Source organism: Carcharodon carcharias, chromosome 10, assembly GCF_017639515.1.
Source record: "Carcharodon carcharias isolate sCarCar2 chromosome 10, sCarCar2.pri, whole genome shotgun sequence".
In the NCBI taxonomy this organism is placed as follows: Eukaryota; Metazoa; Chordata; class Chondrichthyes; order Lamniformes; family Lamnidae; genus Carcharodon; species Carcharodon carcharias.
In genome coordinates, this window is record NC_054476.1 from 111,681,546 (window position 1) to 111,709,303 (window position 27,758).

Here is a 27,758-nt window from a genome sequence, read left to right on the forward strand (position 1 = left end):
GCCCCATTTTGTATAAACCCAGCAGGCAGCTGTACCCCATTGTGTATAAGCCCAGCAGATAGCTGTACCCCATTCTGTAAAAACCCAGCAGAAAGCTGTACCCCATTGTGTATAAACCAAGCATACAGCTGTACCACATTGTGTCTAAGCCCAGCACACAGCTATTCCCCATTGTGTATAAGCCCAGCAGATAGCTCTACCCCATTGTGTAAAAACCCAGCAGAAAGCTGTACCCCATTGTGTATAAACCCAGCAGGCAGCTGTACCCCATTGTGTATAAACCAAGCATACAGCTGTACCACATTGTGTCTAAGCCCTGCACACAGCTATTCCCCATTGTGTATAAGCCCAGCAGATAGCTCTACCCCATTGTGTAAAAACCCAGCAGAAAGCTGTACCCCATTGTGTATAAACCCAGCAGACAGCTGTACCCCATTGTGTATAAACCCAGCAGACAGCTGTACCACATTGTGTATAAACCCAGCAGGCAGCTGTACCCCATTGTGTGTATAAACCCAGCAGAAAATGTACCCCATTGTGTATAACACCAGCAGACAGCTGTGCCACATTGTGCATAAGCCGAGCAGACAGCTGTACCCCACTGTGTATAAGCCCAGTGGACAGCTGTGCCCCATTGTGTAAAAACCCAGCTGACAGCTGTGCCCCATTGTGTAAAAACCCAGCAGAAAGCCTGTACCCCATTGTGTATAAACACAGCAGACAGCTGTGCCCCATTATGTATAAGCCCAGCAGTCAGCTGTATCCCATTGTGCTTAAACCCAGCAAACAGCGACACCCCATTGTGTATAAACCCAGCAGTCAGCTGTACCCCATTGTGTATAAACCCAGCAGACAGCTGTACTCTAGTGTGTATAAACCCAGCAGACAGCTATACCCCATTGTGTATAGGACTAGCAGACAGCTGTACCCCCTCGTGTATCAGCCCAGCAGGCAGCTGTACCCCATTGTGTTAAAACCCAGCAGGCAGCTGTACCCCATTGTGTATAAACCCAGCAGACAGCTGTACCCCATTGTGTATAAACCCAGCAGACAGCTGTACACCATTGTGTATAAACCCAGCAGACAGCTGTACCCCATTGTGTAAAAACCCAGTAGACAGCTGTACCCCATTGTGTATAAGCCCAGCAGACAGCTGTACCCCATTGTGTATAAAACCAGCAGACAGCTGTACCCCTTTGTGTAAAAGCGCAGCAGACAGATGTAGCCCATTGTGTATAATCCCAGCAGACAGCTGTACCCCATTGTGTATAAACCCAGCAGACAGCTGTACACCATTGTGTATAAACCCAGCAGACAGCTGTACCCCATTGTGTAAAAACCCAGTAGACAGCTGTACCACATTGTGTATAAGCCCAGCAGACAGCTGTACCCCATTGTTTATAAAACCAGCAGACAGCTGTACCCCTTTGTGTAAAAGCGCAGCAGACAGCTGTAGCCCATTGTGTATAATCCCAGCAGACAGGTGTACCCCATTGTGTATAAGCTCAGCAAACAGCTGTACCCCATTGTGTATAAACCCAGCAAACAGCTCTACCCCATTGTGTATGAACCCGTCAACAGCTGTGCCCCATTGTGTATAAGCCCAGCTGACAGCCATACCCCATTGTGTATAAACCCAGCAGGCAGCTGTACCCCATTGTGTATAAACCCAGCAGGCAGCTGTACCCCATTGTGTAAAAACCCAGCAGACAGCTGTACCCAATTTTGTATAAACCCAGCAGACAGCTGTACCCCATTGTGTATAAGACCAGCAGACAGCTGTACCCCCTCGTGTATAAGCTCAGCAGACAGCTGTACCCCATTGTGTATAAAACCAGCAGACAGCTGTACCCCATTGTGTATAAACCCAGCAGACAGCTGTACCCCATTTTGTATAAACCCAGGAAAAAGCTGTACCCCATTGTGTATAAGCCCAGCAGATAGCTGTACCCCATTGTGTAAGAACCCAGCAGAAAGCTGTACCCCATTGTGTATAAACCCAGCAGACAGCTGTACAACATTGTGTATAAGCCCAGCAGACAGCCGTACCTCATTGTGTATAAACCCAGCAGGCAGCCGTAACCCATTGTGTAAAATCCAGCAGACAGCTGTACCCCATTGTGTATAAACCCAGCAGGCAGCTGTACCCCATTGTGTATGAACCCTGCAAACTGCTCTACCCCATTGTGTTTGAGTCCAGCAAACAGCTGTGCCCCATTGTGTATAAGCCCAGCTGACAGCCGTTCCCCATTGTGTATAAACCAGCAGACAGCTGTACCCCATTGTGTATAAACCCAGCAGGCAGCTGTACCCCATTGTGTAAAAACCCAGCAGACAGCTGTACCCTATTGTGTATAAACCCAGCAGACAGCTGTACCCCATTGTGTACAAACCCAGCAGACAGCTGTACCTCATTGTGTATAAGTCCAGCAGACAGATGTGCTGCATTGTGTAAATACCCAGCAGACAGCTGTACCCCATTGTGTATAAACCCAGCAAACAGCTGTGCCACATTGTGTGGATACCCAGCAGACAGCTGTACCCCATTGTGTATAAACCCAGCAGACAGCTGTGCAACATTGTGTAAATACCCAGCAGCCAGCTGTACCCCATTGTGTATAAGCCCAGCAAACAGCTGTGCCACATTGTGTAGATACCCAGCAGACAGCTGTACCCCATTGTGTATAAGCCCAGCAGATAGCTGTACCCCATTGTGTATAAACCCAGCAAACAGCTGTGCCAAATTGTGTAGATACCCAGCAGACAGCTGTACCCCATTGTGTTTAAGCCCAGCAGACAGCTGTACCCCATCGTGTATAAGCCCCGCAGACAGCTCTTCCCGATTGTGTATAAACTCAGCAGACAGCTCTGCCACATTGTGTAAATACCCAGCAGACAGCCGTACCCCATTTTGTATAAACCCAGCAGGCAGCTGTACCCCATTGTGTATAAACCAAGCATACAGCTGTACCACATTGTGTCTAAGCCCAGCACACAGCTATTCCCCATTGTGTATAAGCCCAGCAGATAGCTCTACCCCATTGTGTAAAAACCCAGCAGAAAGCTGTACCCCATTGTGTATAAACCCAGCAGACAGCTGTACCCCATTGTGTATAAACCCAGCAGACAGCTGTACCACATTGTGTATAAACCCAGCAGGCAGCTGTACCCCATTGTGTGTATAAACCCAGCAGAAAATGTACCCCATTGTGTATAACACCAGCAGACAGCTGTGCCACATTGTGCATAAGCCGAGCAGACAGCTGTACCCCACTGTGTATAAGCCCAGCGGACAGCTGTGCCCCATTGTGTAAAAAGCCAGCTGACAGCTGTGCCACATTGTGTAAAAACACAGCAGAAAGCCTGTACCCCATTGTGTATAAACACAGCAGACAGCTGTACCCCATTGTGTATAAGCCCAGCAGATAGCTGTACCCCATTGTGTATAAACCCAGCAAACAGCTGTGCCACATTGTGTAGATAGCCAGCAGACAGCTGTACCCCATTGTGTTTAAGCCCAGCAGACAGCTGTACCCCATCGTGTATTAGCCCCGCAGACAGCTCTTCCCGATTGTGTATAAACCCAGCAGACAGCTCTGCCACATTGTGTAAATACCCAGCAGACAGCCGTGCCCCATTTTGTATAAACCCAGCAGGCAGCTGTACCCCATTGTGTATAAGCCCAGCAGATAGCTGTACCCCATTCTGTAAAAACCCAGCAGAAAGCTGTACCCCATTGTGTATAAACCAAGCATACAGCTGTACCACATTGTGTCTAAGCCCAGCACACAGCTATTCCCCATTGTGTATAAGCCCAGCAGATAGCTCTACCCCATTGTGTAAAAACCCAGCAGAAAGCTGTACCCCATTGTGTATAAACCCAGCAGGCAGCTGTACCCCATTGTGTTAAAACCCAGCAGACAGCTGTACCCCATTGTGTATTAACCCAGCAGACAGCTGTACCACATTGTGTATAAACCCAGCAGGCAGCTGTACCCCATTGTGTATAGACCCAGCAGAAAATGTACCCCATTGTGTATAACACCAGCAGACAGCTGTGGCACATTGTGCATAAGCCGAGCAGACAGCTGTACCCCACTGTGTATACGCCCAGCAGACAGCTGTGCCCCATTGTGTAAAAACCCAGCTGACAGCTGTGCCCCATTGTGTAAAAACCCAGCAGAAAGCCTGTACCCCATTGTGTATAAACACAGCAGACAGCTGTGCCCCATTATGTATAAGCCCAGCAGTCAGCTGTATCCCATTGTGCTTAAACCCAGCAGACAGCTGTACCCCATTGTGTATAAACCCAGCAGTCAGCTGTACCCCATTGTGCATAAGCACAGCAGATAGCTGTACCCCATTGTGTAAAAACCCAGCAGAAAGCTGTACCCCATTGTGTAAAATCCAGCAGACAGCTGTACCCCATTGTGTATAAACCCAGCAGACAGCTGTACTCTACTGTGTATAAACCCAGCAGACAGCTATACCCCATTGTGTATAGGACTAGAAGACAGCTGTACCCCCTCGTGTATAAGCCCAGCAGGAAGCTGTACCCCATTGTGTTAAAACCCAGCAGGCAGCTGTACCCCATTGTGTATAAACCCAGCAGACAGCTGTACCCCATTGTGTATAAACCCAGCAGACAGCTGTACACCATTGTGTATAAACCCAGCAGACAGCTGTACCCCATTGTGTAAAAACCCAGTAGACAGCTGTACCCCATTGTGTATAAGCCCAGCAGACAGCTGTACCACATTGTGTATAAACCCAGCAGGCAGCTGTACCCCATTGTGTATAAACCTAGCAAACAGCACTACCCCATTGTGTACGAACCCATCAACAGCTGTGCCCCATTGTGTATAAGCCCAGCTGACATCCGTACCCCATTGTGTATAAACCCAGCAGGCAGCTGTACCCCATTGTGTATAAACCCAGCAGGCAGCTGTACCCCATTGTGTATAAACCCAGCAGGCAGCTGTACCCCATTGTGTATAAACCCAGCAGACAGCTGTACCCCATTGTGTATAAGACCAGCAGACAGCTGTACGCCCTCGTGTATAAGCTCAGCAGACAGCTGTACCCCATTGTGTATAAAACCAGCAGACAGCTGTACCCCATTGTGTATAAACCCAGCAGACAGCTGTACCCCATTTTGTATAAACCCAGGAAAAAGCTGTACCCCATTGTGTATAAGCCCAGCAGATAGCTGTACCCCATTGTGTAAGAACCCAGCAGAAAGCTGTACCCCATTGTGTATAAACCCAGCAGACAGCTGTACAACATTGTGTATAAGCCCAGCAGACAGCCGTACCTCATTGTGTATAAACCCAGCAGGCAGCCGTAACCCATTGTGTAAAATCCAGCAGACAGCTGTACCCCATTGTGTATAAACCCAGCAGGCAGCTGTACCCCATTGTGTATGAACCCAGCAAACTGCTCTACCCCATTGTGTTTGAGTCCAGCAAACAGCTGTGCCCCATTGTGTATAAGCCCAGCTGACAGCCGTACCCCATTGTGTATAAACCAGCAGACAGCTGTACCCCATTGTGTATAAGACCAGCAGACAGCTGTACCTCCTCGTGTATAAGCTCAGCAGATAGCTGTACCCCATTGTGTAAAAACCCAGCAGAAAGCTGTACCCCATTGTGTAAAATCCAGCAGACAGCTGTACCCCATTGTGTATAAACCCAGCAGACAGCTGTACTCTACTGTGTATAAACCCAGCAGACAGCTATACCCCATTGTGTATAGGACTAGAAGACAGCTGTACCCCCTCGTGTATAAGCCCAGCAGGAAGCTGTACCCCATTGTGTTAAAACCCAGCAGGCAGCTGTACCCCATTGTGTATAAACCCAGCAGGCAGTTGTACCCCATTGTGTAAAAACCCAGCAGACAGCTGTACCCAATTTTGTATAAACCCAGCAGACAGCTGTACCCCATTGTGTATAAGACCAGCAGACAGCTGTACCCCCTCGTGTATAAGCTCAGCAGACAGCTGTACCCCATTGTGTATAAAACCAGCAGACAGCCGTACCCCATTGTGTATAAAGCCAGCAGACAGCTGTACCCCATTTTGTATAAACCCAGGAAAAAGCTGTACCCCATTGTGTATAAGCCCAGCAGATAGCTGTACCCCATTGTGTAAGAACCCAGCAGAAAGCTGTACCCCATTGTGTATAAACCCAGCAGACAGCTGTACAACATTGTGTATAAGCCCAGCAGACAGCCGTACCTCATTGTGTATAAACCCAGCAGGCAGCCGTAACCCATTGTGTAAAATCCAGCAGACAGCTGTACCCCATTGTGTATAAACCCAGCAGGCAGCTGTACCCCATTGTGTATGAACCCAGCAAACTGCTCTACCCCATTGTGTTTGAGTCCAGCAAACAGCTGTGCCCCATTGTGTATAAGCCCAGCTGACAGCCGTACCCCATTGTGTATAAACCAGCAGACAGCTGTACTCTACTGTGTATAAACCCAGCAGACAGCTATACCCCATTGTGTATAGGACTAGAAGACAGCTGTACCCCCTCGTGTATAAGCCCAGCAGGAAGCTGTACCCCATTGTGTTAAAACCCAGCAGGCAGCTGTACCCCATTGTGTATAAACCCAGCAGACAGCTGTACCCCATTGTGTATAAACCCAGCAGACAGCTGTACACCATTGTGTATAAACCCAGCAGACAGCTGTACCCCATTGTGTAAAAACCCAGTAGACAGCTGTACCCCATTGTGTATAAGCCCAGCAGACAGCTGTACCACATTGTGTATAAACCCAGCAGGCAGCTGTACCCCATTGTGTATAAACCCAGCAAACAGCTCTACCCCATTGTGTATGAACCCATCAACAGCTGTGCCCCATTGTGTATAAGCCCAGCTGACATCCGTACCCCATTGTGTATAAACCCAGCAGGCAGCTGTACCCCATTGTGTATAAACCCAGCAGGCAGTTGTACCCCATTGTGTAAAAACCCAGCAGACAGCTGTACCCAATTTTGTATAAACCCAGCAGACAGCTGTACCCCATTGTGTATAAGACCAGCAGACAGCTGTACCCCCTCGTGTATAAGCTCAGCAGACAGCTGTACCCCATTGTGTATAAAACCAGCAGACAGCCGTACCCCATTGTGTATAAACCCAGCAGACAGCTGTACCCCATTTTGTATAAACCCAGGAAAAAGCTGTACCCCATTGTGTATAAGCCCAGCAGATAGCTGTACCCCATTGTGTAAGAACCCAGCAGAAAGCTGTACCCCATTGTGTATAAACCCAGCAGACAGCTGTACAACATTGTGTATAAGCCCAGCAGACAGCCGTACCTCATTGTGTATAAACCCAGCAGGCAGCCGTAACCCATTGTGTAAAATCCAGCAGACAGCTGTACCCCATTGTGTATAAACCCAGCAGGCAGCTGTACCCCATTGTGTATGAACCCAGCAAACTGCTCTACCCCATTGTGTTTGAGTCCAGCAAACAGCTGTGCCCCATTGTGTATAAGCCCAGCTGACAGCCGTACCCCATTGTGTATAAACCAGCAGACAGCTGTACCCCATTGTGTATAAACCCAGCAGGCAGCTGTACCCCATTGTGTAAAAACCCAGCAGACAGCTGTACCCTATTGTGTATAAACCCAGCAGACAGCTGTACCCCATTGTGTACAAACCCAGCAGACAGCTGTACCTCATTGTGTATAAGTCCAGCAGACAGCTGTGCTGCATTGTGTAAATACCCAGCAGACAGCTGTACCCCATTGTGTATAAACCCAGCAAACAGCTGTGCCACATTGTGTGGATACCCAGCAGACAGCTGTACCCCATTGTGTATAAGCCCAGCAGATAGCTGTACCCCATTGTGTATAAACCCAGCAATCAGCTGTGCCACATTGTGTAGATACCCAGCAGACAGCTGTACCCCATTCTGTTTAAGCCCAGCAGACAGCTGTACCCCATCGTGTATAAGCCCCGCAGACAGCTCTTCCCGATTGTGTATAAACCCAGCAGACAGCTCTGCCACATTGTGTAAATGCCCAGCAGACAGCCGTACCCCATTTTGTATAAACCCAGCAGGCAGCTGTACCCCATCGTTTATAAGCCCAGCAGATAGCTGTACCCCATTCTGTAAAAACCCAGCAGAAAGCTGTACACCATTGTGTATAAACCAAGCATACAGCTGTACCACATTGTGTCTAAGCCCAGCACACAGCTATTCCCCATTGTGTATAAGCCCAGCAGATAGCTCTACCCCATTGTGTAAAAACCCAGCAGAAAGCTGTACCCCATTGTGTTAAAACCCAGCAGACAGCTGTACCCCATTGTGTATCAACCCAGCAGACAGCTGTACCACATTTTGTATAAACCCAGCAGGCAGCTGTACCCCATTGTGTATCGACCCAGCAGAAAATGTACCCCATTGTGTATAACACCAGCAGACAGCTGTGCCACATTGTGCATAAGCCGAGCAGACAGCTGTACCCCACTGTGTATAAGCCCAGCAGACAGCTGTGCCCCATTGTGTAAAAACCCAGCTGACAGCTGTGCCCCATTGTGTAAAAACCCAGCGGAAAGCCTGTACCCCATTGTGTATAAACACAGCCGACAGCTGTACCCCATTGTGTATAAGCCCAGCAGATAGCTGTACCCCATTGTGTATAAACCCAGCAAACAGCTGTGCCACATTGTGTAGATACCCAGCAGACAGCTGTACCCCATTGTGTTTAAGCCCAGCAGACAGCTGTACCCCATCGTGTATAAGCCCCGCAGACAGCTCTTCCTGATTGTGTATAAACCCAGCAGACAGCTCTGCCACATTGTGTAAATACCCAGCAGACAGCCGTACCCCATTTTGTATAAACCCAGCAGGCAGCTGTACCCCATTGTGTATAAGCCCAGCAGATAGCTGTACCCCATTCTGTAAAAACCCAGCAGAAAGCTGTACCCCATTGTGTATAAACCAAGCATACAGCTATACCACATTGTGTCTAAGCCCAGCACACAGCTATTCCCCATTGTGTATAAGCCCAGCAGATAGCTCTACCCCATTGTGTAAAAACCCAGCAGAAAGCTGTACCCCATTCTGTATAAACCCAGCAGGCAGCTGTACCCCATTCTGTATAAACCCAGCAGACAGCTATACCCCATTGTGTATAAACCCAGCAGACAGCTGTACCACATTGTGTATAAACCCAGCAGGCAGCTGTACCCCATTGTGTATAGACCCAGCAGAAAATGTACCACATTGTGTATAACACCAGCAGACAGCTGTGCCACATTGTGCATAAGCCGAGCAGACAGCTGTACCGCACTGTGTATAAGCCCAGCAGACAGCTGTGCCCCATTGTGTAAAAACCCAGCTGACAGCTGTGCCCCATTGTGTAAAAACCCAGCAGAAAGCCTGTACCCCATTGTGTATAAACACAGCAGACAGCTGTGCCCCATTATGTATAAGCCCAGCAGTCAGCTATATCCCATTGTGCTTAAACCCAGCAGACAGCGGTACCCCATTGTGTATAAGCCCAGCAGATAGCTGTACCCCATTGTGTAAAAACCCAGCAGAAAGCTGTACCCCATTGTGTAAAATCCAGCAGACAGCTGTACCCCATTGTGTATAAACCCAGCAGACAGCTGTACTCTAATGTGTATAAACCCAGCAGACAGCTATACCCCATTGTGTATAGGACTAGCAGACAGCTGTACCCCCTCGTGTATAAGCCCAGCAGGCAGCTGTACCCCATTGTGTTAAAACCCAGCAGGCAGCTGTACCCCATTGTGTATAAACCCAGCAGACAGCTGTACCCCATTGTGTATAAACCCAGCAGACAGCTGTACACCATTGTGTATAAACCCAGCACACAGCTGTACCCCATTGTGTAAAAACCCAGTAGACAGCTGGACCCCATTGTGTATAAACCCAGCAGCCAGCTATACCACATTGTGTATAAGCCCAGCAGACAGCTGTACCCCATTATGTATAATCCCAGCAAACAGCTGCACCCCATTGTGTATAAACCCAGGAAACAGCTCTACCCCATTGTGTATGAACCCATCAAACAGCTGTGCCCCATTGTGTATAAGCCCAGCTGACAGCCGTACCCCATTGTGTATAAACCCAGTAGGCAGCTGTACCCCATTGTGTATAAACCCAGCAGGCAGCTGTACCCCATTGTGTAAAAACCCAGCAGACAGCTGTACCCAATTTTGTATAAACCCAGCAGACAGCTGTACCCCATTGTGTATAAGACCAGCAGATAGCTGTACCCCCTCGTGTATAAGCTCAGCAGACAGCTGTACCCCATTGTGTGTAAAACCAGCAGACAGCTGTACCCCATTGTATATAAACCCAGCAGACAGCTGTACCCCATTTTGTATAAACCCAGGAAAAAGCTGTGCCCCATTGTGTATAAGCCCAGCAGATAGCTGTACACCATTGTGTAAAAACCCAGCAGAAAGCTGTACCCCATTGTGTATAAACCCAGCAGACAGCTGTACAACATTGTGTATAAGCCCAGCAGACAGCCGTACCTCATTGTGTATAAACCCAGGAAAAAGCTGTACCCCATTGTGTATAAGCACAGCAGATAGCTGTACCCCATTGTGTAAAAACCCAGCAGAAAGCTGTACCCCATTGTGTATAAACCCAGCAGACAACTGTACAACATTGTGTATAAGCCCAGCAGACAGCCGTACCTCATTGTGTATAAACCCAGCAGGCAGCCGTAACCCATTGTGTAAAATCCAGCAGACAGCTGTACCCCATTGTGTATAAACCCAGCAGACAGCTGTACCTCATTGTGTATAAACCCAGCAGGCAGCCGTAACCCATTGTGTAAAATCCAGCAGACAGCTGTACCCCATTGTGTATAAACACAGCCGGCAGCTGTACCCCTTTGTGTAAAAACCCAGCAGACAGCTGTACCCTACTGTGTATAAACCCAGCAGACGGCTGTACCCCATTGTGTATAAACCCAGCAGACAGCTGTACCTTATTGTGTATAAGACCAGCAGACAGCTGTGCTACATTGTGTAAATACCCAGCAGACAGCTGTACCCCATTGTTTATAAACCCAGCAAACAGCTGTGCCACATTGTGTAGATACCCAGCAGACAGCTGTACCCCATTGTGTATAAGCCCAGCAAACAGCTGTGCCACATTGTGTAGATACCCAGCAGACAGCTGTACCCCATTGTGTTTAAGCCCAGCAGACAGCTGTATCCCATCGTGTATAAGCCCTGCAGACAGCTCTTCCCGATTGTGTATAAACCCAGCAGACAACTCTGCCACATTGGGTAAATACCCAGCAGACAGCCATACCCCATTTTGTATAAACCCAGCAGGCAGCTGTACCTCATTGTGTATACGCCCAGCAGATAGCTGTACCCCATTGTGTAAAAACCCAGCAGAAAGCTGTACCCCATTGTGTATAAACCCAGCAGGCAGCTGTACCCCATTGTGTTAAAACCCAGCAGACAGTTGTACCCCATTGTGTATAAACCCAGCTGACAGCTGTACCACATTGTGTATAAACCCAGCAGGCAGCTGTACCCCATTGTGTATAGACCCAGCAGGAAATGTACCCCATTGTGTATAACACCAGCAGTCAGCTGTGCCACATTGTGTATAAGCCGAGCAGACAGCTGTACCCCACTGTGTATAAGCCCAGCAGACAGCTGTGCCCCATTGTGTAAACACCCAGCTGACAGCTGTGCCCCATTGTGTAAAAACCCAGCAGAAAGCCTGTACCCCATTGTGTATAAACACAGCAGACAGCTGTGCCCCATTATGTATAAGCCCAGCAGTCAGCTGTATCCCATTGTGCTTAAACCCAGCAGACAGCTGTACCCCATTGTGTATAAACCCAGCAGTCAGCTGTACCCCATTGTGTATAAGCCCAGCAGATAGCTGTACCCCATTGTGTAAAATCCCAGCAGAAAGCTGTACCCCATTGTGTATAAACCCAGCAGACAGCTGTACAACATTGTGTATAAGCCCAGCAGACAGCCGTACCTCATTGTGTATAAACCTAGCAGGCAGCTGTACCCCATTGTGTAAAATCCAGCAGACAGCTGTACCCCATTGTGTATAAACCCAGCAGACAGCTGTACTCTACTGTGTATAAACCCAGCAGACAGCTGTACCCCATTGTGTATAGGACTAGCAGACAGCTGTACCTCCTCGTGTATAAGCACAGCAGGCAGCTGTACCCCATTGTGTATAAAACCAGCAGACAGCTGTACCCCATTGTGTATAAACCCAGCAGACAGCTGTGCCCCATTGTTTATAATCCCAGGAAACAGCTGTACCCCATTGTGTATAAACCTAGCTGGCAGCTGTACCCCATTGTGTAAAATCCAGCAGACAGCTGTACCCCATTGTGTATAAACCCAGCAGACAGCTGTACTTTACTGTGTATAAACCCAGCAGACAGCTGTACTCTACTGTGTATAAACCCAGCAGACAGCTGTACCCCATTGTGTATAGGACTAGCAGACAGCTGTACCCCCTCGTGTATAAGCCCAGCAGGCAGCTGTACCCCATTGTGTATAAAACCAGCAGACAGCTGTACCCCATTGTGTATAAACCCAGCAAACAGCTGTGCCACATTGTGTAGATACCCAGCAGACAGCTGTACCCCATTGTGTATAAGCCCAGCAGATAGCTGTACCCCATTGTGTATAAACCCAGCAAACAGCTCTGCCACATTGTGTAGATACCCAGCAGATAGCTGTACCCCATTGTGTAAAAACCCAGCAGAAAGCTGTACCCCATTGTGTATAAACCGAGCAGGCAGCTGTACCCCATTGTGTTAAAACCCAGCAGACAGCTGTACCCCATTGTGGATAGGACTAGCAGACAGCTGTACCCCATTGTGTTTAAGCCCAGCAGACAGCTGTATCCCATCGTGTATAAGCCCCGCAGACAGCTCTTCCCGATTGTGTATAAACCCAGCAGACAACTCTGCCACATTGTGTAAATACCCAGCAGACAGCCATACCCATTTTGTATAAACCCAGCAGGCAGCTGTACCCCATTGTGTATACGCCCAGCAGAAAGCTGTACCCCATTGTGTATAAACCCAGCAGGCAGCTGTACCCCATTGTGTTAAAACCCAGCAGACAGTTGTACCACATTGTGTATAAACCCAGCAGACAGCTGTACCACATTGTGTATAAACCCAGCAGGCAGCTGTACCCCATTGTGTATAGACCCAGCAGGAAATGTACCCCATTGTTTATAACACCAGCAGTCAGCTGTGCCACATTGTGTATAAGCCGAGCAGACAGCTGTACCCCACTGTGTATAAGCCCAGCAGACAGCTGTGCCCCATTGCGTAAAAACCCAGCTGACAGCTGTGCCCCATTGTGTAAAAACCCAGCAGAAAGCCTGTACCCCATTGTGTATAAACACAGCAGACAGCTGTGCCCCATTATGTATAAGCCCAGCAGTCAGCTGTATCCCATTGTGCTTAAACCCAGCAGACAGCTGTACCCCATTGTGTATAAACCCAGCAGTCAGCTGTACCCCATTGTGTATAGGCCCAGCAGATAGCTGTACCCCATTGTGTAAAAACCCAGCAGAAAGCTGTACCCCATTGTGTATAAACCCAGCAGACAGCTGTACCACATTGTGTATAAGCCCAGCAGACAGCCGTACCTCATTGTGTATAAACCTAGCAGGCAGCTGTACCCCATTGTGTAAAATCCAGCAGATAGCTGTACCCCATTGTGTATAAACCCAGCAGACAGCTGTACTCTACTGTGTATAAACCCAGCAGACAGCTGTACCCCATTGTGTATAGGACTAGCAGACAGCTGTACCTCCTCGTGTATAAGCCCAGCAGGCAGCTGTACCCCATTGTGTATAAAACCAGCAGGCAGCTGTGCCCCATTGTTTATAAACCCAGGAAACAGCTGTACCCCATTGTGTATAAACCTAGCTGGCAGCTTTACCCCATTGTGTAAAATCCAGCAGACAGCTGTACCCCATTGTGTATAAACCCAGCAGACATCTGTACTCTACTGTGTATAAACCCAGCAGACAGCTGTACCCCATTGTGTATAAACCCAGCAGACATCTGTACTCTACTGTGTATAAACCCAGCAGACAGCTGTACCCCATTGTGTATAGGACTAGCAGACAGCTGTACCCCCTCGTGTATAAGCCCAGCAGGCAGCTGTACCCCATTGTGTATAAAACCAGCAGACAGTTGTACCCCATTGTGTATAAACCCAGCAGATAGCTGTACCCCATTGTGTATAAACCCAGCAAACAGCTGTGCCACATTGTGTAGATACCCAGCAGGATCTGTACCCCATTGTGTATAAGCCCAGCAGATAGCTGTACCCCATTGTGTATAAACCCAGCAAACAGCTGTGCCACATTGTGTAGATACCCAGCAGACAGCCGTACCCCATTGTGTTTAAGCCCAGCAGACAGCTGTACCCCATCGTGTATAAGTCCCGCAGACAGCTCTTCCCGATTGTGTATAAACCCAGCAGACAGCTCTGCCACATTGTGTAAATACCCAGCAGACAGCCATACCCCATTTTGTATAAACCCAGCAGGCTGCTGTACCCCATTGTGTATACGCCCAGCAGATAGCTGTACCCCATTGTGTAAAAACCCAGCAGAAAGCTGTACCCCATTGTGTATAAACCGAGCAGGCAGCTGTACCCCATTGTGTATAAATCCAGCAGACAGCTGTACCCCATTGTGTATAAACCCAGCAGACAGCTGTACCCCATTGTGGATAGGACTAGCAGACAGCTGTACCCCATTGTGTTTAAGCCCAGCAGACAGCTGTATCCCATCGTGTATAAGCCCCGCAGACAGCTCTTCCCGATTGTGTATAAACCCAGCAGACAGCTCTGCCACATTGTGTAAATACCCAGCAGACAGCCATACTTCATTTTGTATAAACCCAGCAGGCAGCTGTACCCCACTGTGTATACGCCCAGCAGATAGCTGTACCCTATTGTGTAAAAACCCAGCAGAAAGCTGTACCCCATTGTGTATAAACCCAGCAGGCAGCTGTACCCCATTGTGTTAAAACCCAGCAGACAGCTGTACCCCATTGTGTATAAACCCAGCAGACTGCTGTACCACATTGTGTATAAACCCAGCAGGCAGCTGTACCCCATTGTGTATAGACCCAGCAGAAAATGTACCCCATTGTGTATAACACCAGCAGACAGCTGTGCCACATTGTGTATAAGCCGAGCAGACAGCTGTACCCCACTGTGTAAAAACCCAGCTGACAGCTGTGCCCCATTGTGTAAAAACCCAGCAGAAAGCCTGTACCCCATTGTGTATAAACACAGCAGACAGCTGTGCCCCATTATGTATAAGCCCAGCAGTCAGCTGTATCCCATTGTGCTTAAACCCAGCAGACAGCTGTACCCCATTGTGTATAAACCCAGCAGTCAGCTGTACCCCATTGTGTATAAGCCCAGCAGATAGCTGTACCCCATTGTGTAAAAACCCAGCAGAAAGCTGTACCACATTGTGTATAAACCCAGCAGACAGCTGTACCCCATTGTGTATAGGACTAGCAGACAGCTGTACCCCATTGTGTATAAGCCCAGCAGACAGCTGTACCCCATTGTGTATAAAACCAGCAGACAGCTGTACCCCATTGTGTATAAACCCAGCAGACAGCTGTACCCCATTGTGTATAGGACTAGCAGACAGCTGTGCCCCATTGTGTATAAAACCAGCAGACAGCTGTACCCCATTGTGTATAAACCCAGCAGACCACTGTGCCCCATTGTGTATAAACCCAGGAAACAGCTGTACCCCATTGTGTATAAACCCAGCAGGCAGCTGTACCCCATTGTGTAAAAACCCAGCAGGCAGCTGTACCCCATTGTGTATAAACCCAGCAGACAGCTGTACCACATTGTGTCTAAGCCCAGCACACAACTATACCCCACTGTGTATAAGCCCAGCAGATAGCTGTACCCCATTGTGTAAAAACCCAGCAGAATGCTGTACCCCATTGTGTATTAACCCAGCCGGCAGCTGTACCCCATTGTGTTAAAACCCAGCAGACAGCTGTACCCCATTGTGTATGAACCCAGCAGACAGCTGTACCACATTGTGTATAAGCCCAGCAGACAGCTGTACCCCATTGTGTATAAGCTCAGCAGACATCTGTACCACATTGTGTATAAACCCAGCAGACAGCTGTGCCCCATTGTGTATAAAACTAGCAGACAGCTGTACCCCATTGTGTATAAACCCAGCAGACCACTGTGCCCCATTGTGTATAAACCCAGGAAACAGCTGTACCCCATTGTGTATAAACCCAGCAGGCAGCTGTACCCCATTGTGTAAAAACCCAGCAGGCAGCTGTACACCATTGTGTATAAACCCAGCAGACAGCTGTACCACATTGTGTCTAAGCCCAGCACACAACTATACTCCACTGTGTATAAGCCCAGCAGATAGCTGTACCCCATTGTGTAAAAACCCAGCAGAATGCTGTACCCCATTGTGTATAAACCCAGCCGGCAGCTGTACCCCATTGTGTTAAAACCCAGCAGACAGCTGTACCCCATTGTGTATGAACCCAGCAGACAGCTGTACCACATTGTGTATAAGCCCAGCAGACTGCTGTACCCCATTGTGTATAAGCTCAGCAGACATCTGTACCACATTGTCTATAAACCCAGCAGACAGCTCTACCCCATTGTGTATAAACCCAGCAGACAGCTGTGCCCCATTTTGTATAAACCCAGTGGACATCTTTTCCTATCCAATTTTTGTTCAGATATTATTTTTTTCTCATCACAGCAACATTTTCTTGTTTATTGATTCAGTCTCCCTCAAATTATCCTGTTAAGAAAATGATCAATACATCATCCTTCACCTGGGTCCATCCTCGGTCAACTTGCAATGACATTGCCAGGGTCAAAATCAGCAAGTTGTTGTAAGAACTGATAGAAAAAGAATGACCCCTAATTCTCGGATGCAAAGTTTTGAGTACTGGGAAATGCTAAAAACTTCCCTGCATCATCCCAGATTTACTGATGATGGAGTCACAGTGAGCATGTAACTAAGCTCATGCCACTATAGGCGGGGGGAGGTTGAACAGGGAGCATGTTAGCTGGCTGACCACCCGGCAAAGAATTGAGCCCCGCTAGTTTGTATACTTATGTTGTATTTCCATGAGTCTCTTCAGGAAGACACCAGACTGTCCTGTTTAAAATGCTGAGCAGTTCTGACAACCCTACTCTTTCATCATTTAGGAATCAAAGTGGGACTGGTCTTTCATCTGAAATTTATTTCTTGAATCTGCTTGTCAGAAGTACAATTGCTACACTCCAGTCAGTGTGTAAAGGTGCTATAGAGGGATGACAAGGATGGTTAGCCTTGTCTTGTCTCCTTCTGTTAAAATGTGAGCGGTTGGGATTAACTCCATCTCTCTTTTACCCTGCAGGACTCTATGCAGTTGAACCAGTACAAGCTGAAGACTGAGATCGGAAAGGTAATGCTCCATCTGGGAGTTAACGGTTCAAAGCTAATCTCAACCCAACAGCAAGAGTTGGAAATGTAGTTTTTCTGGATCCCATCATTCCATACGGATGATTTTCAGACCAAATGAGTTTACACACATTTTCTGTTATATTTGTTTTCTGGGAATGAGCAATGTGCCCTGAGAAGGTGGTGGGGAAAATTGTAGAGGGCTTTAAGAGTCAACCATGTACTATGGGATTGTCATTAAATACAGGCTAGGACAGCAGATCCCCTTCTCTGAAGGACATTAGTGAAGCAGTTGGATTTTTCCTGATAGTCTGGTCACTCTCTCGGGTACCAGTTCGCAAATGTTGTATTCAGTTTGACAATTTACTGTATTGGGACTTGAACTCACTGCTAGATGCTAGTCCACTCCTAGACTTTTAGATCATAGAATGGTTGCAGCACATAAGGAGCAATTCGGCCCATCACGTCCAGTACCAAAGTACTGAACTATCATACCCACATCAGTGTTGGCACCGAAAGAGATTATGAAGAGTAAATTGGGCCTACGCTTTCTGGAGTTTAGAAGTTTAGTGCTGTAGCTCAGGCCCCTGCTAGAGAGTAAAGGCTAGGATCCTGGTGTTAGGTACCCAGGCTGGAAGAGAGAGGACCCTGCTCCCACCCCTCAGAAGGGCACTACTTTTCTCATGAAGGATGAAAATGGACAGAAATGTTTAAAACATTTTGTGGTCTAGGCCACAAAGGAAGGGCTTAGCCCCAAATTTCAGTGATTGCTGGGCATCTGAATCTTCATTCAGCATACCATGCCCACAACCCCAGCCCCCTCCCCTCTCCCCTCCCAATCAACAGGACAAGGAGCAATCTGGAGTAACACAGTCACTTGGACAAATCTGAATTAATTGAGGACTCCAAAAGGCGTTTGATACAGTGCCACACAACAGACCTGTGAGCAAAGTTAGAGCTCGTGGAATAAAAAGGAAAGTAGCAACATGGATATGAGATTGGCTGAGTGACAGAAAACAAAGAATAGTGGAGAATAATTGTTTTTCGGACTGGAGAAAGTGGGGTTTTCCCAGGGGTCAGTGTTAGGACCCCTGCTTTTCTTGATCTAAGTAATGATCGAGATTTGAGCGTACAAGGTACTGTCCCAGCCAGAAGACAGGAAGGAAACTCTCTCTCTCTTTCTCTCTCTCTCTCTCTCTCTCTATATATATATATGTATATATCCACGTCAACCTGGCTACTTTACAAAATTATTATTTTTATTTTAAAAATGGACAAGGCTTTACCCTGACTAGCCATGACTCATACCAGAGGAATTTCTAACCTTCAAACAAATAGCAGAGATATTATTATCTCTAAGAAGGCGCTAATGCACCACCCCCCCTCCCCCACCAACCACATACCACCGGAACTGCACATAGCCTCTTTACATTTCTAAAGAAGAATTCTAGCCACCAGTGACAGTATGTCTGCAAAGGACAAAAGAGACCCTGACTCCTCTTTTAAACACCTCAAGATTCCAGACCTGGGAAGATACACCAACACCCAGGAGAAGAATTGGGATGTATGTCACATGATCTCCCCCAAGCTGCTAGAACCTGTATTATTGCTGTGTAGAGCTGAACCCAGGCAGTCTACCATTTTACCATCTAACAGGTAGCAGCAGAAAGAGCTCTGTCCAGGTGAAGTGTCTGGCCCTCATCTACACTGAACTACTGGAACTTCGGAACTTCTGTATCTGTGGCTAATTAATTTCTATGTGCCTTCTCCCATCATGGAAGCCCTCGCTTCTGGAACATCGGATCACCCTGCAACAGTTTCAGTCTGCTAATCTCTGAAGGAATATGTTACTGGTCTTTTGATTCTGGGCTCACATGAAACCATAACTCTTATTTTTATTGCAGTCTTGCCCTGTGCCCCATTCTTTCCCTTATCCCTCTTTCATTGAATGTGTGCAAACAGGGGTGGTCGTTACGAAATCCCTTTCCAGCATTTTGTGTATGTGTAAAATAAACCAACTCCGTTATTTTACCTTATCCCGAGTTTGCTATGGGGTTATTAAAAGAGGATTTGCTCACTCCAAACTGAAGGGTTGGGAAAAAAAGCCACCACTTTTAAAGGGGGAAATCAAAAATCAAAAACACCTTTCTGTTTACAGACGGGTGGCGAGAGGAGAAATCAGGTCTGTTTAAATTAATCCTCCTGGTCTGTTTGCAGCTGACACAGAACGAGGAATATTATGGGCTGTGAGGAGGATAGTGTTTAACTTCAAAAGGACATGGGCAGGTTGGTGGAATGGGTGGACAAGTGTAAGATGAAATTTAAAGCAGAGAATTGTGATTCATTTTAGTAGCAAAAACACAGAGGGGAGGATTTTTCCCTCGTAGGGCAGGCTTGGCGGGGATGGCGGGGGCAGCCAGGAAGCGGACCATCTCCCGCAATCAGGGCCTGACCACTATCTCATGCTGGCAAGCCAATTGAGGCTGCCCAGCGTGAAACGCAAGTGGCAGCGCTCAGTGCTGCCTGTGTCGGTGGGGGGGGGGCGGAGGGCGGAGGTGGGGAAGAGGGCCAGTGCGAACTTTGTGCATGCGAGTGGTTGCGTGCAAGGAAAGCTCCATGAGGCACAGAGCTGCCTCTGGGAGATGAACAGTTTAAAACATCAAAAATAAAGATTTGAAAAATGTTATAAAATATGTCCCCTCATGTGATTCTGTCATGAATAGGGACATGTTATAAATGAAATTTAAAAATTTTTTAATTTGATTTTATTTGCTGTTGGAAACCTCATCCCGCCCATGGATGAGGTTCCGAAAAAATGTAAAGGCCGCTTGGCATTTTCACCTGCCCGCTGACCGTAAGGTCGGACGGGTAGTGAAAAATTTCTTTCAATTACTTTTTTAATGGTCTTAATAGGCCATTTAATTGTCGGCGGGCGCGCTGCCTACTCCGGGTCAATCGACTGGTTCAGGTCTGGAATGCACTGCCTGAGAGTGTGGTGGAGGGAGGTTCAATCATGGCTTTCAAAAGGGAATTGGATAAACAGCTGAAGATTAAAACTTTGCATGGCTTTGAGGAAAGATCTGGGGTGTCAGATTAGCCGATTTGTTCCTGCAGAGAGCCAGCAAAAGACGACGGGCTGAACAGCCTCCTTCAGTGCTGTAATTTTATGATTCTATTGTATGATTCTGGGATTTTCTACTATGTTAGAACCCTTCTTGGGCCTTATCATCTCTAAGGCAGTGTAACAAGCAAGGTCACAGCAGAAAACTTCCAGGCAAGACTGATATCCATCATATTCGAGTACTGGCTTAATTCCCTGTCCTTCCAGTATTTTAGACCTGAGCAGGAATGAGGGAGAAGGCCCATGGATTCTCAGCCCTTAACTTTAAATATCACATCAAACAATGAATCTTTTCATAATTATGGTTGAAGTTAACAGATTTTTGAGATCTTTCTGCTCTCCTCTTTGACTGTGTTGTTTACTATTGTTTTTATCAATGACTAATCTGGACTCTGAATCATTGACAGGGCTCCTATGGTGTTGTGAAGCTGGCGTACAATGAAAATGATGACAAGCATTATGTGAGTAAACTAGAGATTCACTTCCTTGTGTCGACTATGCGAGGTTTGTTCTTTGGTGACACTCAATGATTGACATTGCAGGAATTCTCTTGAGCCATACGTTTGGCAAGCAGTGGGGTCGATATTCACTGCCCTTGGCTGGTGTTAACGGGCCGGTAGCAGCAGCCTCACTGTCCTGTTATCACGGCCATTTTGTAAGGGGCCTACCATTAGATGTCCAAAGCATCTGCCTGTTTCGGGCCAGAGGTCCCTTTTAACATGGAAATCAGCGAGGTATAACATAAAAAGGATCCTGATGGCCATGTAGATCATTCTGATGGGAGAGAAGAGGGAAAAAGAGAAGAGAAAAAGTTGCCCCCAGGGAACAGGAGCAGATAAATCAAGAAAAACTATTTCTTGGTGGGTGAGTCATTTAGCAGAGAGCACCAATAAGATCATCATCCAAAGAATGAAAGAAAAGGTTAGATGATTTTTTTTTTGTTTTACACAGAGTTGTTAAGATGTGTTTTCAGTGCGATATAGAATCTGAGTATGGGAGCTTTGGCCACTGGTGTGACTGTGCACCTGGAACCCGAAGGAAGGGCTGAAGCAAAACTTTTCATACGTCATTCAGAAAGTCAAGGGCCAGGTATTTAAGGTAATCACTGTCTCTGGGATCCATTGCTTTCACTACTAGCAATCCTGGATCTTTCCTGAAGCATTGGTCCTATGTACCTATCAGTGTAAAACAAAGAATGCTGGAAATACTCATCAGATCTCGCAGCATCTGTGCAGAGAGAAGTAGGGGTTAAAAATTCAGGTCTGTGCTGTTTCTCTAGAATTTTAGATTTCCAGCATCCGCAGTATTTTGTTTTCGTCTTCAGGCCTGATACTGCGCTGCTTAGTGAAGAAACAGAGGGGGCACCGTGAACCTTTGAAGAGATTCCTCCTTGGTGGGTCAGATATTCCTGGTTCTTCTCCTGGGTCTATTGGATTATGAATCCCAACAGCACCTTCTTCCCAATTCTAAGTCAGAACTGATAACCAACAGCTAGCAGTGGAGAGGCCAGGATTGGAGCTAGTCCTTCTGGAGGGTTTCATTATCTTTGTGAACCTCTGTTATTTTATAACTAACTTACAGATCTCCCATGGATTTTTTTATGTTGTCAAATGATATCCTGCTTAATAAGAACAAGACTTTTACACCATGTGGTGCATAATGTATTATTCTGCTGCTAAGGTAAGCTGAGAGTAAATAACTCATCCTTATCAAGGCCCAAGCTCTAGATGCTATAAATAGGCAACTCTTCAAAGTCAGCTTTGGTGCACACTCGCACACACACAGGCTGGGATTTTCCAGATCTGTGCTTGGCGGAACCGTCGTGGACAGGAACGGAAAATTTGGAGAGGTGGCCAAAAGTCCATTGACTTTCGGCAGGACCAGAAAATTCCGGCAGCAGGCAGGAGTGAAAAATCCCACCCACAGACACATACACACGTAAACACACACTCAAGCACACATATTCACATGCACATGCGCACGTACACACGCACATATGTTCACCCATGCACACATAATCACGCACACTCTCACATTCTTACACACACACACTCACGCACACACATTCACGCACACACATTCACACTCGCACACACACTCACGCACACACATCCACGCACACACATTCACGCTCACGCACACACATTCACACTCATGCACACAGATTCATGCACACACATTCACGCTCACACACACACACATGCACACACATTCATGCACACACACTCACGCACACACATTCATGCAGACACATTCACGCTCCCGCACACACATTCATGCATGAACATTTACGCACACACACATCCACATGCACACATCCACATGCTTGCACACACACATTCACAAACACATGCACACTCGCGCACACATTCATACATGCATGCACACACATTCACATATGTACACACATCAACACATACATCACATGGACACAGATTCACACACCCATTCATACACACGTGTGCGCACACATTCACACATGTACACACATTCACACATGTACACACATTCACACGCATACACACATGCACACACATTCATATACACACATTCACACAGACACAGTCATGCACACTCATGCATGTACATTCACACACAAGTTCACATACACACAGTCACACATACACACATACACAATTATACACACCCTTATACTCACAGACGCATATACACACATGTAGGTATGGATTAGCCAGTACTGGGGCAGTTGTCAGCCAAAATTCATAACGTCTATGTTTAAGTGCAGAAATGAAAAAATACCTAGCGGACATGACCAATGTCTAAAGACCCACACAAGTCCCATCCCACCAATTGTACAGCACAGCCCTGGACGGAGGTTGAGATAGTAACTGGGAAATAAGCTGCCGCCACCTCCCCATCCGACTCTGACCTGTTTGATGCAAATGATCAGTGACCAAGCCTGCCTGAGAGGGGTCTGACAGGTCCTGAATACCTGTAGCTTAAGGTCCTTAAATAAATCCCAAAGTGTGTAAATGAGTGTACAATGTGCACACTTTGGGTGCCATCCATTAAATACAATGTCACAAAAATGTGCAGCAGCCGCCCCCCCCCCCACCCCAAAAACCCCCAACCCACCGAAGGAATAAATTAACGTAGCATCTTGCAATTCAAAGCAAAACATGTGCTTATGCAGTAACCCTTAATTGTTTCCTACTTAGTTTTGGAATGAAGTGGTTTATTAAAGGGCATGAAGGCAGCTCAACTCAGTAACAGGGGGCCGGAATTAGTAGTGGTAATGGGGGTCCCGCCGACAGGCATGAAATCGGGAGGCAAACCCGCTTTGCCGGGGATGCTTCTTGTCAGCAACAGCCTGTTGAGGATGGCCAGTCGCTCCCTAGAGCTTCCGGCCAATCAGAGGGCCAATAGCTCAACCAGAGAGGTGGGCACTGCTGGGATTACACTTGGAGGAAGAGGGCACTTTGATGGATGTGCAGCTTCACCACCAGCTAAGTAGGATCTGGGGGTGCCAGGGCAGTCAGGCGGGCCCTGGCAAGGAGTGGGTTTTGGTGAGGGCAGGCGGCACCATTGCTGCAGGGCTGGCCATTGCAGCTGGATATGTAAATGCAGGTGGAGGTAGGAAGAGGCCCTTCATAGGCCATTCAAGTGGCTCATTGGGCTCTGGGCAGGAGGACTGTTCACCACCTTCACTGCCCCTGGCAAGGTGACGTTGAAGCAGGAAGATGCGGGCACATTGCCCGCTGCCTCCCCTTCTCATTTAACCACCTCCTTGCCCATTCCCAGAGGGCTGATAAAATCCTACCCGTGGCGTCTGAGGGAAGTGTGAGCTGGAACCTTATACACATTTTCAGATGGCATCTCCCCTCCACTTGGGAGCATAGTCAGTAAGAGCCCTGGTGCCACTGATACATACTATTGGCAGAGGCTGGCACAGTCTGACAGACTGTTCCCAAACTGAGGAGGGACAGGAGCTAAACTTGGCAGCCACTCTAATCACACAGCGTGTCTCTTCTGTTGCCAATTTTAAAGATTTTTAAAAGGGAATATTTGCATTATAAGGAAATAAACAAAAAAGGCTCAAAATAAAGATATGGTTGGTGAAGGAAGAATATTGTTCCAAACGTTTGTCATCTGATACAGTAATTGACATTTCTTTTATCTCCGTTTTTGATTGATTCTCCCCATGTTAACTTTGTTATCTTACACTTATATCCGTGAAATGTTAGGTTACTTTGAATTTTCCTTATCCCTCAGTCAGCCGACATGCACAGCATCTCTGGAAGGGTAAATCAGCATTGTGGAGGGAGGCAGCACTGATTAACCAGAATGAAAATGGGAGGTAAAGGATTAAATTATGAGGACAGATTGCATAAGTTTGGCTTATGTTCCCTTGAGTTTAGGTGGTTGAAGGGAGATCTCATCAAGGTGTTTAAAATGAGAAATGGATTCAGTAGGATAGGGACAGACAAGCTGGTGGGGGAATCGAGAACAAGACAGCGTAAGTCTTCCGAGTTACACTATTTCGGTGAGAAATGAGGAACAGGTTTTTCCACACAAAGTTTAGTTGAAATATGGAACACTATTCCCAAAAGATATTAATAGATTTTTATAAAAGCAAAATACTGCAGAAGCTGGAAACCTGAAATGAACACAGAAAATGCTAGAAATACTCAGCAGGTCTGGCAGCATCTGTGGAGAGAGAAACAGAGTTAACATTTTGAGTAAGGATATTAGAGATAAGATGCCAAATGGAGTTGAGGTACAGGCCAACCATGATCTGCACTTATTACGCTAGGTTAACAATCTACATGCCATCTAATGCTCCATTCAGCAACAACAGTTCTTTGGTAAAAACAAAAAACTGCGGATGCTGGAAATCCAAAACAAAAACAGAATTACCTGGAAAGACTCAGCAGGTCTGGCAGCATCGGCGGAGAAGAAAAGAGTTGACGTTTTGAATCCTCATGCCCCTTCAACAGAACTGAGTGAATATTAGGAGAGGGGTGAAATATAAGCTGGTTGAAGGTGGGGGGCGGGTGGGGGGAGAGAAGTGGCGGGGGGTGGGTGTGGTTGTAGGGACAAGCAAGCAGTGATAGGAGCAGATAATCAAAAGATGTCATAGACAAAAGAACAAAGAGATGTTGAAGGTGATGATATTATCTAAACGAATGTGCTAATTAAGAATGGATGGCAGGGCACTCAAGGTACAGCTCTAGTGGGGGTGAGGTGGAAAGACTAGCAGGGCATACAAGATTTAAAAATAATGGAAGTAGGTGGGAAAAGAAAAATCTATATAAATTATTGGAAAAAACAAAAGGAAGGGGGAAGAAACGGAAAAGGGGTGGGGATGGAGGAAGAAGTTCAAGATCTAAAGTTGTTGAATTCAATATTAAGTCCGCAAGGCTGTAAAGTGCCTAGTCGGAAGATGAGATGCTGTTCCTCCAGTTTGCGTTGAGCTTCACTGGAACAATGCAGCAAGCCAAGGACAGACATGTGGGCAAGAGAGCAGGGTGGAGTGTTACAATGGCAAGCGACAGAGAGGTTTGGGTCTATCTTGCGGACAGACCACAGGTGTTCTGCAAAACAGTCGCCCAGTTTACGTTTGGTCTCTCCAATGTAGAGGAGACCGCATTGGGAGCAATGAATGCAGTAGACTAAGTTGGGGGAAATGCAAGTGAAATGCTGCTTCACTTGAAAGGAGAGTTTGGGCCCTTGGACGGTGCGGAGAGAGGAAGTGAAGGGGCAGGTGTTGCATCTTTTGCATGGGCATGGGGAGGTGCCTTAGGTAGGGGTTGAGGAGTAGGGGGTGATGGAGAAGTGGACCAGGGTACCCCGGAGGGAACGATCCCTACGGAATGCTGCCGGGGGGGTGAAGGGAAGATGTGTTTGGTGTTGGCATCACTGGACTTATTATGCTAGGAGTTGGCGGAAATGGCGGAGGATGATCCTTTGAATGCGGAGGCTGGTGGGGTGATAAGTGAGGACAGGGGGTCCCTATTATGTTTCTGGGAGGGTGGAGAAGGCGTGAGGGCGGATGTGCAGGAGATGGGTTGGACACGTTTGAGGGCCCTGTCAACGACCGTGGGTGGAAAACCTCAGTTAAGGAAGAAGGAGGACATGTCAGAGGAACTGTTTTTGAAATTAACATCATCAGAACAGATGCGACGGAGGCGAAGGAACTGAGAGAATGGGTTGGAGTCCTTACAGGAAGCGGGATGTGAGGAGCTGTAGTTGAGGTAGCTGTGGGAGTCGGTAGGCTTGTAATGGATATTGGTGGACAGTCTGTCACCAGAAATTGAGACAGAGAGGTCAAGGAAGGGAAGGGAAGTGTCAGAGCATCCTGGTGGGGGATGGAGGTGTAGAGGGATAGTCCGAGGGCCCTTAGCTTCTTCCTCGAACGGAGGCCCGAACAATCCCCATCCACCACTACTCTCCTCCGTCTGGCTGAACTTATTCTCATACTGAACAATTTCTCCTTTAACTCCTCTCACTTCCTCCAAATAAAAGGTGTGGCTATGGGTACCCGCATGGGCCCCAGTTATGCCTGTCTCTTTATGGGGTATGTGGAACATTCCTTGTTCCAGCCCTACTCCAGCCCCCTCCCACAACTCGATGATTACTTCAGTGCTGCTTCATGCTCTCGTCGGGACTTTGAAAAATTTATTAATTTTGCTTCCAATCTCCACCCCTCCATCATTTTCACATGGTCCATCTCTGACACTTCCCTTCCCTTCCTTGACCTCTCTGTCTCAATTTCTGGTGATAGACTGTCCACCAATATCCATTACAAGCCTACCAACTCCCCCAGCTACCTCGACTACAGCTCCTCACACCCCGCTTCCTGTAAGGACTCCATCCCATTCTCTCAGTTCCTTCGCCTCCGTCGCATCTGTCCTGATGATGCTTCCTTAGAAAACAGTACCTCTGACATGTCCTCCTTCTTCCTTAACCGAGGTTTTCCACCCACGGTCGTGACAGGGCCCTCAACCGTGTCCAGCCCATCTCCTGCACATTCACCCTCACGCCTTCTCCTCCCTCCCAGAAACATGATAGGATCCCCCTTGTCCTCACTTGTCACCCCACCAGCCTCCACATTCAAAGGATCATCCTCCACCATTTCCGCCAACTCCAGCATGATGCCACCACCAAACACATCTTCCCTTTAGCCCCCCGGAGGC

At 47.4% G+C, this 27,758-nt stretch overlaps 1 protein-coding gene across 2 annotated transcripts in view; it reads left to right on the top strand.

The window, feature by feature from the left end:
* The window catches only part of camkk1a (calcium/calmodulin-dependent protein kinase kinase 1, alpha a), a 335,074-nt gene that overhangs the window by 223,512 nt on the left and 83,804 nt on the right, over positions 1-27,758 (top strand). For both annotated transcript variants that reach the window (XM_041197590.1, XM_041197591.1), the window contains exons 3-4: positions 17,437-17,484; positions 21,009-21,062. In XM_041197590.1, the coding sequence (XP_041053524.1) occupies positions 17,437-17,484; positions 21,009-21,062 (102 nt within the window). The remainder of the gene's footprint in view (positions 1-17,436; positions 17,485-21,008; positions 21,063-27,758) is intronic.